The following is an 18,372-nucleotide window of genomic DNA, read 5'->3' on the forward strand; positions in this document are numbered from 1 at the left end:
TCGTCTGGGAGTGAAGGCCTGATGTGATGTGCTTCCTAGGCCTGGCCTCCTAACTCCTCCAGGGCAGCATTGTGGTACCCAACAGGAAGATACAGAAAAGCAGTAGCAACAGCTTTCCATGGGAAGCAGCTTCACTGAGTCAGCCGTAAATGGAGCCTCCTTCTCTACAGGGCTATGTGACACTTGTACCTTTTCTGGGGGATCCTTGGGAGGTCATCACCTGTAGGACCACCCAGCCCAGTCATCCAGACTGACAGAGCCGTCTTCTTCTGAACTAAACTCCATGGCAGCCTCGTGAAACCACTCCTTCAGCAGGAAATTGGGTGATGCATGGGATATTAGAACAACAAGAATCATCAGTTCAGAAAGCTGCTCCTGGCAACTGCCTGGGTAGCCTGCAGATCCTCACTGTCCTGATAAAAGACCAGGGCATCAGCAAGAGTCTTTCTGCTTTTTGATGCTGAGCCTGCTTTGGCCACAGCCTCCTTAAGGTTCTCACCTCTCCCCTCTGGCAAAGCACACTTAGCAGATCTGAGCCCCTGGGACCACACAGCTCTGGGAGCTTTACTTTCCCCACTTCCACCTCTCAAATGCCCCACTGGTGATCCTCTAGGATCTGTTCCAACTTCACAATGGCTTTCGCTTCCCTTTGTGAGCTGAATGGTTCAGATTTCTTAACCAAAAACATGGAAAGGTTTGGACATGCTTAAATCACGTAAAAGAAGTGTGGCCTCTGGGCTGGAAAGCTGACTCGGTGGTGAAGAGTGCTAGAAGTCTCCAGCAACTACTTGGGGGTCTCACAACCCTCTATAGTGGGATCTGATGCCCTCCCCTGGAATAAAGGCATACATGCAGATAGAACACTCATCCATAAAATAAATAATCTTTAAAAAAAAACAGAAGTATGGTCTCTTAAAAACAAATAGACAAACCTGGGCCCAATAGAAATGACTGGGTCGTTACACAGTGCTTGTGGTCATCAGAGGACCTACGTTCAGCTGCATCAGTATCGGGTGGTTTATAAGGCCTATGAGGTCACTGCTTTCAGGACAGGCATGCAGGCTACACACACAAATGAAACACAAAATAATTCTCTAAAAAATATTTATAAATTCAGGGGAGGAAGATTCAAAGAATCAGACAGAATCTTTTTCCCTCCCAAAGGCGCTCGCTGTTTCATGTGAATCAAACCAACTCATGAAACCTGCCTCCCTGGAAGCTCCTGTGTTGAGTAGGGGGTGCTGATCTGTCCCCTAGTCTCTCTGTCATCACTGGCAATGAGATCCTCAATGTAGGCATCCAGCTCGTCATCTGTGCTGATGTTTAGGTCCTCTTGTGCTTTCTGCAGGAGAGCCAGAACATTGGTTCGAAGTTTCTGGAGTTTCTCCTCTGTCTCCCGGAGTTTCTCCTGGGAGATGCGCAGGCTCTCCTCGGACGCCTTGGCTCTTGAGTCGGCGCAGCTTTGGTAGGAATTACAGAGATTCTGGAGCCCAGCTTCATATTGCTTGAAACACTCTTTCAGAGGAAGAGACAGCAATTCTTCTGAATTCATAGCACCCAACTCCTTCTTGGATATGGAAAAGTTCAGAGGCATGAAATAACGTAAGCAGTTCCAGAGAATCTGGACCAGGAGGTCATTGGTCTCGTGGTTGGCCTTTAGAGCAGTGGTGTCGGGTTCAGTGCGGAAGTAGTCAGAGGTGGAGGTCCCCTCTAACGCCACAGCCTGTTGGTCCACTGTGTCGCCGCCCTCCTCCTTTACACCCTCTTGCTGCCAATCAGCGCTCTGATACTCCGGAGACAGCTTTGTCAGCCACACGTTTTCACTGCCTTTTTCGACCCAGCAGTTTCCTGGTGTAGTATCCTCGGGCGCATCCTCAAACTTGACCTTCCACCAGACCACATTGTCTCCCACCTCCACGGCTGTGACGTGGCCCTTGTAGCACTCCCCTTTCACCCGCACCTCCACGTACAGACCTTTATCCTGCTGAGCCATCGTGAGGTCAGCTGGACCCTCCTCCTCAGAACTGTCCGAGAGTTGGTTTGCGGGCATCTTTTCCTCCTTCACAGTCAACCTGCTCCGTTTGCGTGACTCCATCCTTGTCTCCTCAGCCTCTTCCTCATCAGAGGTCTCAAGACTCCGTTTATGATCCCACCACACTGGTGAGGGATTTACGGGTGGGTCTGGGCTCTCCAGCACTGCAGTCTTCATGGTTTCAGGGGTTTCCGCCTTGCAAAGGTGGTTGGAATTAGGGACCACAGACATTGACATGGAGGACTGGAGCAGAGGAGTGGGCTGGGGTACAGTTTTTACCAGGGGCCTCTCTGGTTTTGGGGGTGTCTCAGGTGGGTAGAGCAGGATGGCCTCCCTTTGGGCTGTCGGAGCAGGAGAGTTGGGGTTGGTGCAGAGAACAGAAGCCCTTTGGAGCTGTCTGGATGGTCTAGGAGCATACATGGACTGGGTTATTCTTTGGGCATTCTTGTTCACTCCCCACAAAGGTGGTTGAAGGCTCTGGGCAGCACATTTGGTGAGAGGTCTGGAGGTCACTTCCAAGGGTAATTTTTTCAGGTCACCTTGGCAACAGATGGGTTTGGTTTTCTCAAGGGCCTTAAGCTTCCTCTGCTGTTGGCAAATATTCTCTGTCAGCTGCTTCTGCCTTTCTTCTTGTGTCTTTCGAGCCCTTTTTAATATTCCGATAGGAATCTTCTGCTTCGGTTCAAAAGCCTCGCACTGGTCCTGCTCAGAATCAGGGTTCATGGCGCAAACCCAGTTGTCTGGATAACCTTCTTCTACAGCACTTAACTGGAAGGGAAGGGTCCTCCACTTCAGACACAGATCACACTGTATGGTGGTCGGGATCTGCATCGACCTCCTGCGTTTGAAATGCAGCTCATCTGATGGGGGCCGGGCCCAGTTGGCAGAGAGGTAGCCAAACTCATCCCAGAACTTAGTGATTCCACCCTGGGCAATGGCTACGTCCTTCCAGTATTGTGCCAGGTGCTCCCCCATGGCTCGCAGCAGGTGGCGGTACTCCTTGGCATCAGCAAAGTCTTGCTTGTTGTGTGTAGGCTCCAGGACCAAGTAGGGCACATCAATGACCCCAACAACCCCACCACATGTCATGCCCTTTTCCAGCTGCGGGCCTACTTTCTCATACATCTTGATCAGGCGGCTACAGTTGTAGATAAACATGCCATCGTGGTCACGGTGTTCAATGTTGACCCCAAAAACAAAACTCAGTTCCTTAGGTTCTTTGAGTGCTCGCTGCTTGGCATCCTTGATCCTTTTCTTGACATCAGCTTCTCTTCGAAGGGTGATGGCTGTATTCTGGACCTGCCGCAACATCACCCTGGAGTCCCGTGAGATGTCCTTACCTATGTGTACTTCTAACGCACGAGCTTTGCTCTCTGCTTCCCGAGCCTTCTCTTCAGCAAGTCGGGCTACCTGGTCTGCTTTCTTCACCTCTTGCTCTGCCCGGGTCTTGAAACGGCTTGATGTGAATGTGTACTTCCTGGGCTTGTACAGGCAGCAGGAGAGCTTTTTGGTCCGCACCTTGTGCCCATGAATGAAAATCCTCATCCGAGGATCAATGTAAAGAACAGCAGCATAGGCACAGAAGGAGTGTCGCTCTGGCTTCACGCCTTCTTGGGACAGATCTGCCATCTGGATATCTTTTGGATTTGAGGTTATGTCTAGTTCTGGCTCTCCATTGTCCATGAGCTTGAGATTAAATATGATCACCAGGGTCCCACTATCCCCAGATATCTTCGTGAACTGGGTCATCACTTCTCCCTCTGTGTGGAAAGGAGAATACTTATAGATGAGTTCTGTCTCGATGGCAAACTTCTCCAGGTTGTCTGTGATAGGTTCTCGTGTCTGCATATTCCAGGTGGGCAATGGAACTATCACTTCATCAATGCCTTCTTCCTCATGAAAGGTTCGAGACAGGAAGAGGCAGCTCATGGTGTCTTCCTTCTTGGTGAAGAGGATAAAATCTTTCCCAATGCGCATTGAGCCCGATTTTAGCCCATTCCCATACCGCCCAATCTGTGTGGACTCTGGTGTTCGTTTCCCTGATTTCCCAAATTGGATCACACTGATGGCATCATTTGGATCCATTCCCACTCCGTTATCCAGAAAACATAGCATGAATCCACCTCGCAGGTCCTCTCTCCTTTCAGCATAGATATCTATTCGGGTGGCATCGGCATCCCTCGCATTATCAACCAGCTCAGCAAGGGCTCCGAACAAAAATTCATGAGTGGTTGAATTTGTGTGTAGATATTCAAAGGTTAGTTGAGCTCGGTTAAGACTGCTGTAACTGGTGAATGCCATGAATCTGACGAGGTCTCCGCTAACTGAGAGATGTGTGTATTGAAGCAGATTTTCTTGGGTTCTACACAGTAAAGGGTAATTCTTGCTTCTTAATGACAAATGAAACAAGCGATCTAGTAACTAAAATACAGAGATATTTGAATCTGAGATGGAACCCTTTTTTCTTTCTATCTTTTCAATGACTATGATGTAATTTTTGTTTGTGTATGTGCGTGCGTGTGTGGGGGGGGGGGCTAAACCTGCATTTCTAAAGAACTTTGAGTGTTGTTTCCTTAGTTCATTTCAGACGGCCTGGGTCCAAAGTGGATGGTCCGTCCACAACAGCCACAGAGCTGACTGTTATGGTTTTATCTTGACATTATTTGAGCCATGCCCTCTTCTCAGTTTTTTGATGAGAAGACTTACCAATGCAGAAATCTACTTCTATCAAGAAATTTAGCTTTCGTCTACATCGTCATCACCACAGACCGAAGTATCCTTAAATAGATGCTGTCCTGGAGGGACCCTGGCCAGAGCAGATAGTTGTACTTCCGGTGACCCCGTGGGCAACTGATAATGGTATTTGGGGCTCCTTACCTATCTTTCGAACCCAGACTAAACCCAGCTTGATGTTATGCCACAATCACCACTGATGTGTGAGATGACCTCACAGTGGTCCACAGAACCACCCAAATCTCCAGTGGCGGGCAGTGGCCCTAAGCCACTTCTCTGCCAGGCCTGGGTCTTGTGGCCACTTTCTCTCTCCTCTCCGGGAGGAGTCTCCTTTTCCAAGGCCCAGCCCCAGAGTGTAAGACAGTTATCCGCCACAACTAACCAGTTCGCGCGAGCTGCTAGCAGCTCCCGGAAGCCTTTGTCTGCCTCTCCCTTAGAACTGAAACTCAACCGTCCTCTGCGGGCTTGGAACCACCTGCTGCCTCTGCCTCGGCGGAGCGCCACCTGTAGGTTGGACTATATCACTACAGTACTAAAGCGCAGAAACGGACTGGGTGCTGGACCAAAAGATGTTAACAAAAAAGTAACAAAAGTAACAGCAGGGATTCAGAGTTTGCTGCTTCTCTGCCATCGCTAACTCTATCTCGGTTTCTGCTTTGTGTCGTTTAGTGCGCACTGCCCTGGGCCTTCTTTTACTAAACGTTTTTCTTTTTATGTTGTCTGTGTGACTGTATGCCACTTGTGTGTAGATGCCTGCAGAAGCTCACGGGTCCTCTGGGGAGAGAAATAGAAGCAGTCTGTAAGCCCCTAGGCCTGGGTGCGGGGAATCGACGTCGGTTTTCCAGGGAGGGGAATGGACAAAAATCTATAGCTCAATAAAAGCAAGCCATGAGGAGCAAGCCACTAAGCAACACCCCTCAATGGCTCCTGCATCAGGGTCCTGCCCTGCTTGGTTCCTGTCTTGACTTCCTTCCGGGATGGACTGTGACTTTGGCAGTGTAAATCAAATAAACCCTTTCTCCTCCCCTCCCCCAAAGAATGGATATTGTTCAAGCTGTTAAGTTGCTGACAGGTTGTGCAGTGTGCTCCACATCCCCAGTTTTCATGAGCTCTCACCCATGCCGGGTGGGCTGTGGTTAGGCAGCTGCTTTTTGAGTCACTTCTGCTCTGGTCAGTAACCCCTCCCTTGTACTTCTGTAAAGATCCTCAATTACACTCACTGGTTCACTAAGTAGTACTTAAGTGGGTATCCAAAATTTCTGTGCTCCCTGTCTGAGGTAAGTCGGCATGTGTGTAGCATCTCCCCTGGAAATAACACCTCTGTCACATGACACCTCTGTCGCTGTCTCCTGGCATTACAGGGCTTTGCCACCACCACCACCACTTTTCATTTCCTTTAAGTGAGTTAGATTCATGGGTGCATGGAAAGTGATACAAATAAGCACTTAGTTTAGTGAGTGTATGTTTTCAAAACTATTCTTTGATTAGAACGAAACTTTGCTGATGGTTGAGATTTGGTTACGGGCCTCAGGGGCAGGTTCTGGTTGTCACTTATGCATTTTGCAGGTTCTATCTTTGTTTCTAATGGGAAAATTGTCATTTCTTTACGTTCTGGCTTAATGCTTATTAATTTTGCATGCTAGATAATAGGTGGCTTCTATTTGTAAGTATATCACTCATTTTTGTGAATTTTTATCCTCCTTCACTGCTTTGTGACCTGGTGTACAGTTGTGACTTTGTTGTTGTTTGTTTACAGTAGTGAGGGGGTTGTTAGATTTTGAAGCACCTGTCCTAAGTACTTTATTTATTTGTTTGTTTTTTTTCCTTTTTTTTTTTCCTGTGAGGAGACACCACGACCCCATCTCTTGCAAAGGAGAACATTTAATTGGGGCTGGCTTACAGTTCAGAGTTTTAGTTGTCATGGTAGTAAGCATAGTAGCATACCAGCAGACATGGTACTGGAGAAAGAGCTGAGAGTTCTACATCTTGATCCACAGGAAGCAGGAAGTGACTGTCATACTAGACATGGCTTGAGCCCTCCCCCACCCCAGTGACTCATTTCCTCTAACAAAGCCACATCTACTTCCATGCCTCATCTCCTAATAGTGTCACTCCCTATGAGCCTATAGGGTCCATCTTTCAAACTAGCACAGCACCATACCTGGTGAGTACTGTGTACATCGTGGCTATGCCAGGTCATGTTTTCTAGTTCCTTGGCTTATCAATCAAAAATATCTCTCAAACTTCCAACAACTCCTTCCTCCCATTTTCTCAGAATTATATATCTGCTCTTCTGTGCTTATTTTTGTTTCTATAATGATAACTTGCTAATTTATAAAGCAGATAACTTCCTCTTGTTACAGTTCTGAGAACAGAAACTCCAAGATCGAGGTTCTTGGTTCGGGGTTTGGTGGGCAACCTATCTCTGACTCCATGACAGCACTTGTTCTAGAGGAGGCAAAAATTGAGCCTCACAATATGCAAGGCTTAAAGAGTAAGGTAGCAAAATGAACATAAGTCTCTCTCTTTATGATGTATTTTTAAAATCCATGTGTGTGGGTGGGTGGATATGCAGTTGTGCATGTATGCAGGTGTCCTTAAAAGAAAAAAGAGGGTATCTGCTTTCAGATCTCTTGGAGTTGGAGTTACAGGTGGTTATGAGGTACCTGAAATGCATGCTGGGAACCAAACTCATGTCCCTTGCAAGAGCTGCAAGCACTCTTAACTGTGCATCCATCTCTCGAGCCCTCCTTCTCTTTATGAGGTTCCAAATCCTATCCCTAAGTGTGAAAACTCATTTATGATTTTACTTATGTGTTTGCTTTGTGTATATAGTGGTGGGGCATGCAGCAGATTCTCAAGTAGCCTAGGTTACTTTTGAACTTGCCCTGATTGAGTGCTTGTCCTGACTTCCCTCAGTGATGAACACCAGTGTGGAAGTATAAGCCAAATAATCTCTCTCCTCCCCAGTTTGCTTTTTGGTCATGTCTTTTGTTCAAGCAATAGAAACCCAAAGACAGTCTGCATGTGCTGTGTGTGTGTGTGTAGGCATGTGAATGCCACAACATGTGTGGAGGTCAGCATACAACTTGAAGAATTTGGTTTTTTCTATCTTGTAAGTCTGAGGGATTGAACCTATGTCCTCAGGTTTGGTAGTAGGTGCTTTATGTCCAGTGAGCCATCTCACTTGCTTAGGTCCCATCTCCCTTTTGTTTGTTTGTTTATTTTTTAGAGACAAGGTTTCGTTCTCTGTGTATCAGCTCTGGTTGTCACTCTGTAAACCAGGCTGGCCTTGAACTCACAGAGATCCTCCTGCCTCTGCCTCCTGAGTTCTGGGATTAAAAATGTGTGTCACCACTGCTGGTTTTAGGTCCCACCTCTTAAAATTTCCTAGTGGGTATTAAATTTCCAGCTTAGTTTCACAGGGGACAAGATAGTTTCAAACCACAGCAAAAGACCTGTGAGTTAAATCCCCAGATTTCCATATATCTTTTCACAGTCCCCAACAATGCTTTCCTAATTTAAAGCAACATTATCCACAATTTGAACAAAAAATGTTTGATTCATATTCCTTACTATAGTTGTTATTTTTCCATAAGCCAGTAAATAAATACATCTCTTAAAAATTGCTTTTTCTCCTCAGATGGGAAGAAAGAAGATACTGACACACTCATGGAAAACAACTTAGTGCCTCTTTCAGTTTCTGTAACTACAGACATATTGATTTTTATGTGTGTAATTGTTTTGATTGCATGTTTGTCTGTGTCATGTGAATATGTGGTGCTGATGGAGGCTGGAGATGGCATCAGAATCCCTACAACTGGAGCTACAGATGGTTGTCATCCACTTTGCCATCCTCCAGAGGAAGAGCCAGTACTCTTAACTGCTGAGCCAACTCTCCAGCCCTAATACAGACATCTTATCAGAATGTCTTTGGCTTGGGGTATCTTATGAGCTGATATATGCTCAATATAACTTCCCATTCTTTTTCTAGCTGTAGGTTTTAAAATTGTCAACCAGTGGTAACCCAAGATGCCTATAGTGTTCATGTTTTTTGGAGTGAGTATTAGTGAATATTAGGGTAGACATACAGGGCCTTTCAAGGGTTCAGCGGATGCACTGGGACTGGGAAAAATCTTTTACATCCTTGTGACCTTACAGTTCACTTTTTTAAAATAGAATTTTGTGGTTTGTGGGCACTTGTGGGTGGTCCACTAGTCAGATACTAGCATTGAGAAGACAGGTAGAAATGACTCTGCCTTCTGAGTTCTCTCAGTCTAGTTAAGGGGAAAAACAATCTTGGAGGACAAGAAAATTGAACTCATTAAAGGGAATGCCAGACCCAGGCCACTTAGTCTTTATTGGGCACAGAGGACATGAACAGGAGCAACTTTTAAACATTGCAACGGGATGTTGTCATCTCTCCAGTTCATGTTTAGAACTGCAATCAGAGCTGAAAATAAAAATCTCCATGTTTTAGGTAAGTTTTCTGTTCTCTTAAGAGCCCTCCTTGGTTGCATATGTGGCCTGGGAGATACAGGTTGGATGCCTGCCGGTGTTGGGCATTTAATACTCTACTACAGTGAACAGGATGGATCGGGGGGGGGGGGTCAGCATCCTAGATAATACTGTGACTTCTCTTAAAACCCTAGTCCAGCTGGGCTTGATGGCTCTTGCCTGTGATCTCTGCATTGGGGAGTTGGAGGTGGGGCAATCAGAAGGTCAGCGTTAGTCTGAGATTCATGACATTCTGTTCTTAGCAAATAAAACACCAAAACTTGAGTCAGACGTACCTCACTTCTACTCCACAATTGACCCGGGCTTAATTGATTTCCTCATTAAGTACTTTCCCCCCCTCATTAAGGGCCCATTGAGTGCTTTTCTTTTTTCTCACCCACCTGCCTTTCTTCATTGGATTTATTTACTTGTTTATTTATTTGAGACAAAATCTTGCTCTCTGGCCCTCCTGTCATGGAATTCATTCTGTAGCTCAGGTTGGCTTTGAACTGGTAACAACTTCTGCCTCCACCGACAGAGAGCTGAAATTACAGGTATGCAACACCATGCCTGGCATCTTCAATTTTTCTCTTCTCTTCCTTCTCTCCTTCCTGTCTTTCTGGCTGTCTTTTTTGTTTGTTTGTTTTTGTTTTCCAAAATGGGGCTTCTTTGTATAGCTCTGGCTGTCATGGAACTTGCTCTGTGGACCAGGCTGGCCTCGAACTCACACAAATCCACCTGCCTCTGCCTCCCGAGTGCTGGGATTAAAGGCATGCTCCATCACCACCTGGTTAGCTTCTCCAATTTTCCTAACAACTTAAAATATAAGATCCAAAGAGGCAGTAGCACTTGGATTTTAGGGGACCATTTAAGTAGCTAAGTTTCTATTACGTTAATTAATTTATTATATTTATTGTTGCTATTATGCACCTCACCCTTTTTGCATTTTAAATGTAATATTTTATTGAGTTTTTGAGAAGTTCTTATATGCAGATAGTGTTCATGGATCATCACTCTTAACTCCCCCATAACTCCCCCCAGATCCGTTCTTATGCCTCCCAACTTTCCACCTTTGAATCTGTCCTCTTTGTTTTAGTTAACTGTTTGATTCCGATTTATGCTGCCTTTGTACTAATAGATGTAGGACAAATCAGTGGAGTGCAGCTGACTTACTAGGCGGTACCTTCTTAAAGAAAACCAGCGCTGGGCTGGAGAGATACTCAGGGGTTAAGAGCGCTGACTGCTCTTCCAGAGGACCTGGGTTCAATTCCCAGCACCCCCATGGCAGTTCACAACTGTCTATAAAACAATCTTGGAGGACAAGAAAATTGAACTCATTAAAGGGAATGCCAGACCCAGGCCACTTAGTCTTTATTGGGCACAGAGGACATGAACAGGAGCAACTTTTAAACATTGCAACGGGATGTTGTCATCTCTCCAACTGGGATGGTGTCCCAGTTCCGGGGGGACGGGGCACCCATGGCAAAACACCAATGCAGATAGCAACAACAACAAAAAAATCCCCCCAAATCAAGTCTTTCTTCTCCAGAAGCCATCAGCTGTCAATCAGCTCCTCATTTAGGAGTAACGGCTTGTGAGTACTTCCCCTGTCAATGTTGGAATGTTGATGGCTTGGTTGTGGACAGGTCTCGTGCAGTCAGCCACAGCTTCCAAAAGATGCTGTTTTATTCTGGTAGGATCTTTTAGTCTCTCCTTCGTGGTCGTCCCTGAGCCATACTGTGGAGACAGGCCGTAGTAATATGCTGTAGGCATCCCATTTGTGGCTGAGAGCTCCGCAGGCACTTATTTACTCTTGGCATCTTGACCACTTGTGAGCTTCTGCACTTACTGATATTCCCTGAACAAAGAGATTTCTCTATGAGATCTGAGAGATTTTCTAATCTATGGGAATAAAGGTACAAATTGAGAGGGAGCTTGGTATGGTCATATCATTTTTATGTATTTAAATGTGTACACACACGTGTACGTGTGTGTGTGTGTGTGTGTGTGTGTGTGTGTGTGTGTGTGGTGCATGCACCCATGCCACAGTGTGCATGTGGAAGGCACAGGACAGCTAGCTGGAGCTGGTTTGCTGTTGTATGATGTGGGCCTCAGGGCCCCAAGGATTGATCTTAGGCAAGCACCCAGGCCCACTGAACCACTCTGCCAGCACGCATATGTTATTATCATTTTCTTTTAAAATTTACTTGTGGTTTACTTGCCATAGTATCTTATATTTCTTTACCTGTTCTGCTTTTGGGGAGGCAGGGAATGGAGTTTTAGGACCAGTCTTCAGAATGCTACTAGAAATTAAAACCTTAGAAATAAGGAATATTGGAGGCTAGAGAGATTGATTGCTCAGTGGTGAAGAGCATTCATTAGCTACTCTTCCAAAGGGCTGGGTTCAATTTATAGCACCCACATGGCAGCTCACAACTGTCTGTAACTCCAGTTCCAGGAGATCTGACACCCTCACTCAGACGCACATGCAGACAAAATATCAGTGCACATGAAATTAAAGTAAACTGTATATACATACCAATATATGATTAAAATGTTAAAAGAAAGAAATAAGGAAAATTATTTTTCAATGATGGTCAAGAAAATAAATACACTTTTGGATGACAATGAGATAGATGTAATGGTGTATTAAAATTTTTCTAAAACATTTCTTCTAAGGTAAGACACTTAGATGCTAAGTAATTTTTTCCTTTTTGATGCCTGGTTTTGAAGGTAGCATAGACACATATTTCTTTTAATGTGTATGAATACTCTGGATATATATATATATATATATATACTATATATATGTCTGTGTGCTTGATGCCCATGGAGGCTAGAACATGGCATTGCCGTTCCTACAATGGGAGTTAGAAATGGTTGTGAGCTGCTATATAGACTCTGGGAATTGATCCTGGGGTCTCTGGAAGAGAAACCAGTATTCTTCACCACTAAGTCATCACTCCGACCCCTATTGTTAATAATTTGTAATGAATTAATTAATTGAGGCAGTGTTTCTTTATGGTAGTAGTTCTCAGCTTGTGAGTTGCGACCTCTGGGCGTTGACCGGCAGATAGATATTTACATTATACTTCATAACAGAGCAAAATTACAGTTATGAAGCAGTAATAAAAGTAATTTTATAGTTGTGGGGGGTCACACAGCACGAGGAACTGTAATGAAAGGGTTGCAACATTAGGAAGGCTGAGAACCACTGCTCCATGTAGCCTTAGTTGTTATGGTCTAGATCAGGCATTTCTAGGTTGTAGGTCTCTTACTCAGAGATTTCAAATAAAGGCTGACACACAGAGTGTAAAAGTAGTACAGGCAACTTTCTTCTAAGCAAAACCATGGAACCATTTGTGACATTGTCTAGAGGGACAGCAGGCCACCTGACTGAAAAAGTCCTTAAAAGTCTGGGGCTTCGAGCCGGGCGGTGGTGGCACCCGCCTTTAATCCCAGCACTCGGGAGGCAGAGGCAGGCGGATCTCTGTGAGTTCGAGGCCAGCCTGGTCTACAAGAGCTAGTTCCAGGACAGGCTCTAAAAAAGCTGCAGAGAAACCCTGTCTCAAAAAACCAAAAAAAAGAAAAAAGAAAAAAAAAGTCTGGGGCTTCCTTTTATACGGTTTAAGAGAAGGAGGAGTTTGGTTGGGAATAGGTATAGTGAGGATAAATCCTGGTTTTGGTTGACAGGCTTAGATGAGGTGGGCCTTTGCCCGCTATAAGTATCTCTTCTCATGGTGAGTCTTATTTTAATTCTGTGTACACCCAATTATACATGGGTGGAAGATGAGAAGTAGGGGATTCGTTCTAAAACTTCACTCAGAAAACACAAGTTTGCCTTGCTGCACACACACTCAAAACCAGTCTAGGCCAGACTGGACCCACAGTTCCTAGATATATCCCTGTGTGTGTGGTGCACTGTTTTTACTCTTACTCTTTTGACTCTTTTGGAGGCCCACTACCCAGCTCCCAAATAAATCATACACAGAGGCTTATTCTTAATTTTGAAGACCCAGCCTTTGCTCAGCTTGTTTCTTGCCAGCTTTTCTTAAATTTTCCCATCTATCTTTGGCTTTGGGGCTTTTATCTGTCTCTATTCCTGTATACCTTTTCTTTCCTTCTTACTCCATTTCTGACTGTGTAGCTGCGTGGCTGACTCCTGAAGTCCTTCTCTTCCTCTCTTGTTTCCAGATTTATCCTCATATTTATTCTCTCTGCCTTAAGCCCTGCTCATTCCTCTCTCCTGCCTCACTATTGACCATTCAGCTCTTTGTTAGATTACCAGGTGTTTTAAACAGATACAATAACACAGCTTCACAGAGTTAAACAAATGCAACCTAAACAAAAGTAACACACCTTAAAATAATATTCTACAATGTGTTTTTTAACAGAGATGGCTATTGAGGATGGCTGGAGGGAATAACTTGTTTCCGTCATTTACAGCAGTATCTATGTCTCTCAGTGTAGATAGGGACACGAGGCTAGCAGGTCGTTGAGTACATTGTTTGATAAGATGTGTACCCTGTGTACAGGTAATGAGCACAGCCTCTCATGTTCATTATTAGAGGAAGTGTATGTACATTGTCCCAACCAAGTACAGTCCCAGGCTGCTAAACTATACCTTATGCTTGCCTGTCTCAGGATGACCTCAAACTTGTGATCTTTCTGCCTTTGCCTCCAGGATGCTAGTATTACAGGTACACTCAACCGTGGGAAGTCTTTAAAATGATTGACATCTTTATTGTCTAGAAGACATAGGCATTTGTGCTTTGCTTTTATATTTTTGAGAGGGTGTGTGTGTGTGTGTGTGTGTGTGTGTGTGTGTATAGCCGAGGCTGGGCTGGAATTTGATTTGTGCACCTACTTGCTCTCAGTCTTGTGCAGTTGTCTTGTTTGTGTGCTGGTGTTGTGAGAGTTTGCTACCATGCCCGAGTGGTTTACTTTTCGTTCGTCTTACAATTCCCCCCCCCCCCCCCCGCACACACACACACACACACCCACAACACGCAATCTGAGACTCAGTTTTACTGAAATCTTCAGGTGTTTTCTCATTTTGAAGTAATTGCCTAGGGCTGAGGAGATGGCTCTGTGGGTAAATCGTTTGCCGTGCGAGTGTGAGGACGCAAGCTTGACTCCCCAGAACTTGTGTAAACACCCCTTGTGGTAGTGCACATCTGTAATCCCAGTGTTCCTGTGAGGACATGAGAGGTGGAGACAGAATTCTCTGATGCTGCTGGGCCAGCTAACCTGCCATGTGCAACAGTGACCGATAGAGAACTTGCATCAAACAGTGGAAGGTGAGCACCTGAGGTCCTTCTCCAACCCACACAGAAGACCGGGGTCACTGAGATGGGTACGTGGGTAAAAGTGCTTGAGGACAAGCTTGAGGACTTAATGCCTTCAGAGCCTGGAACCCACGGGATAGGAGGAGAGAACTGACTTCCCCCACAAAGTCCTCTCCACACATTCAGTACAAAAGGGCAGGAAAAGATAAGTAATTGACTGGTCGTAACTGGGGCTTAGACATTTGTTCCCAGTGATTTCAAGTGAAAAACAATGTTGAATCGGCAAAGAAACGTCAGGAAAGACCTTCGCTTCCTCCTGGAACCCTATCCTGGGCATGTCTGTGCTTTCTCACAGTAAGAGGAGTCCTTGGTAGTGAGACATTGGAAAGCTTGGGTTTAGATAAATGTGCTCATAGGTTGGAATTCAGGAGAGAAGTGTGTATTTTTCTGAGGTTGTAGTTGTTATTCCACGAGCTGTATCTATACATTGTCTTCCCCTCTCTCCTCTTCTTCCTCCTCTCCATTTTTCTGCGAAAGATTTGTTTTATTCTCGTGTGTGTGTGTGTGTGTGTGTGTGTGTGTGTGTGTGTGTGTGCGCGCGCGCACGCATGCGCGCGCAGGGATGTACAAGGTACTATGCCTAGTTAGTATTTGAATGTTGATTGGTCTTCAGCAGACAGCAGACATCGCGTTCACAAGAGATTCTAGCAAAAGACAACATTAAATTAGGACTTTGAACTGACTTTGAGACTATCCCAGTTTCCTTTCCTGTTGCTTTTATAAAGTAAAAAATCCTGAAAATGTAACTTAAAGGGGAAAGGTTTTTTTTTGTTTGTTGTTTTGTCTTTAAGAAAGCCATCATGAAAGTAGAGCTGAAGACCATTCTAACACATGTGTAGGGAAAAACACAAACCAGAGTTTATATACCATTGTTCCCTTGTTTTGTTATTTTCTTTTTGCAATGAGGATTGAACTCATAGCTCCACACATTGTAGAAGTGTTCAACTGAGATACAAAGGGTTTTCTTCTGTTTGAGTAGATAAAGGTTTTGTTTTGATTTACTAAAGGTCTGCTTTGGGAAATAATTGTATAAATATATGTAAGAGATGATTTTGGGAGGAACAGTGAGCTCTTGCTAACAATATTATCATTATTTCTTGGGTCTTTTGACATTTTTCAATAAGTGTTGGAATATTTTCTTGTTTGTGTAGAGAATTCTCTTTCCTAAGTCTTTTTTTTTTGTATTCAATACAGGTTGACAGTTGAGCTATTAGACAGTAACCTACTAAAGTTGTTTCCCGGTGCATTCACAGAGCATACCTTGTTTTCCTTCATACAAAGTTGCCTCAAGAAGCGTTAAGCATTCTCTGTCCAAGCAGATCTTTAGGGAGTCACCTGGGCATTGTTTTGTCATCAGGCAGGCTAATCTGATAGGTGTGTCAAAAACTTGCAAATATCTAGAGAGAAAGCATCAGTTCAAGTATATTGTTAGCCTGAGCTGGAGTAGCAGGCTGCTTTGCCCAGGCTCATTCAGTCCATCCCAGCAGCAGGCACCATATCCTGAGAAACAGATGAGCTGGTTCTCAAGAATTTCTAAGAAAAAGGCTGGAGAGATGGCTCGGTGGGTATAGGAACCAGCCTCCAAGTGGGCTGACTCACATGGTGGAAGAAACCAGCTTCTGCACCTTTCTATAAACACCTTAGTGTTGGGGCAGCTGGCCCAATCCCTGCGTTCAGGGGCGTGGCTGGCCCAGGGGAGTAGGATAGCCTTAAAAAAGGATCGGGGCGCCGGGAGGAGCCCCGTTTGCTATCCCCCGCGTTACCTTCTGCTCCGCTGGACCCTTGGTTCTGTAAGTTCCCTTATTTCCTCTTTTATTAAAACTGATTTATTATAAAAGGACTATTTTGGTTATTTCCAAACCCCTCTGACCGTACACGCCGGTACCCGCCGGTACACCTTAGCATATGTACCCCAACTCCCAGAATAAACCAATAGATCAATAGTTTTGTTTTTTTTTTTTCAAGACAGGGTTTCTCTGTGTAGCTCTGGCTGTCCTGGAACTTGCTCTGTAGAGCAGCCTGGACTGGAACTCTTAGAAATATACAGATCTGCCTTCCGAGTGCTGGGTTAAAGGCATGCATCACCACCCAGAACAAATAAATATTTAAAAGGAAGCAATACAGCAGGCTCAGTTTATAGCTATTAGCGTTATTTAGTAATACAGTGAGTGATCCAATCTGGCTGTTGCTGTCATTTATGGTTCCAGGCTAATGTGAGAATTTTTGTATGGAGGTTGCCAGCATCATAGGACTTATGATCTGACTTTAGATCAACAATGCTGTGACTTATCCTTCTCTTGGAAATCTGTGCTGTGTTTTAGGATTCTGTGACCTTTGAGGATGTGGCTGTAAAGTTCAGTATGGAAGAGTGGGCACTGCTGAATCCTTCTCAAAAGAAGCTCTACAGAGATGTGATGCAGGAAACGTTCAAAAACTTGGCTTCCATAGGTAAGAGTGAGGTCATCCTATTATGTAATTGTTTATATTTTGCTCATCAGTGAACATCCATATGTTGTGGAATATACAAAGGGAAGTTTTGACCAATATGCCATATTTTATGTTATATCATGAAGTTACCTAGAGTTTCATACTTTTGTATAATGCTATAGTAAATCACTTATTTTTCTGGGCCTGCATTTAGGAATGGAACAGGAAGATCAGAACTTTGAAAATGACTACAGAATTTCCCAGAGAAATCAAAAGTAAGTTGCCCTCAAAAAGTGAAGCAATATTCCTCTTTGAATGAGAAGGAATTTTAGAAACAAACTAGATGATATAGATAGTCCAAACCCCAATGAATAGAGCATCAGAAAACTGTCTCCAAAAACGCATATAGGTTGACAATCTATAGTTAGAAAATCCCTAAACACAGCATATCTTGTAGTTTAGATGTCCATAGCATCAAAATGTTGCTTTAAGTGATACTTATTACTATTATCCTTTCAAAAATTTGTTGTATTTAAAATTACATATATATATATATGTACATACATACACACACACACACATGGGTATGTGCACATGATTGAAGACCCCTCAGAGGCCAAAAGTGTCAGGTCTCACTTGATCTGGAGTTACAGGTGATTGTGAGCAGTCTGACATTGGTGCTAGAAGCTGAACTCAGGTCCTGTGGGAGAGCAGTATATGTTCTCAACTCCTGAGCCCTCCCTCTAGCCCCGTAGTTATCATTTTGTAGATAAGGTGTTGTGTTGCCTAGGCTAGCCTCAAGCTGATTATGACCTGGAACTTGATTTTAGCCTCCTGATCCTCCAACCTTCACCTCCCAAGTGTTGGGGTCACAGGCTTGCCCGACCACTGAGGCACAGATTGATATTGTGTCTTGAAAGACCTACGCAACTTCTAAAAAAGACAAAAATCAAAACAAAAGGAAAAAGCAAAACTATCTAGTAATACCACTATTTATAATAACAGCCTCAAGCCACACTGTCCAATGTTCATCTATTCATGTTTAAGACTTAGTGCATAAACTTATTTTCTTGGAAAATAATAATAAAACCTTGTCTTTCAGATGTCAAACAGGAAAGAGCCTTTGTGAACATAATGAAGATAGTCAATGTGTAGAAAATTCCAGCTGGACTCTAGAACCTACTGCATATAAAAATAATCCTCTTAGATTCAAGCCATGTGAAAGGCACATGTGTAGAATTGTCTTCAATGGCCATTCAGCTTTAAATGTGCCTGTCACAGTTCAGAATGGACACAGATCATTTGAATATCAGGAATATGCCAAGCAACTGTATG

The 18,372-nt window shown here is 44.3% G+C and overlaps 1 protein-coding gene across 1 annotated transcript; it reads right to left on the reverse strand.

The window, feature by feature from the left end:
• Window positions 1–356: 356 nt before the first annotated feature.
• On the reverse strand, window positions 357–4,333 carry LOC119807273 (ATPase MORC2B-like). The gene is made up of 2 exons (XM_038319332.2): window positions 1,205–4,333; window positions 357–656 (listed from the first exon to the last, which is right to left on the reverse strand). Exons 1-2 carry the CDS (start codon window positions 4,331–4,333, stop codon window positions 357–359), a joined length of 3,429 nt encoding a protein of 1,142 aa, XP_038175260.2.
• Window positions 4,334–18,372: the final 14,039 nt, after the last annotated feature.

The sequence above is a fragment of the Arvicola amphibius genome, chromosome 2, assembly GCF_903992535.2.
Source record: "Arvicola amphibius chromosome 2, mArvAmp1.2, whole genome shotgun sequence".
NCBI lineage: Eukaryota > Metazoa > Chordata > Mammalia > Rodentia > Cricetidae > Arvicola > Arvicola amphibius.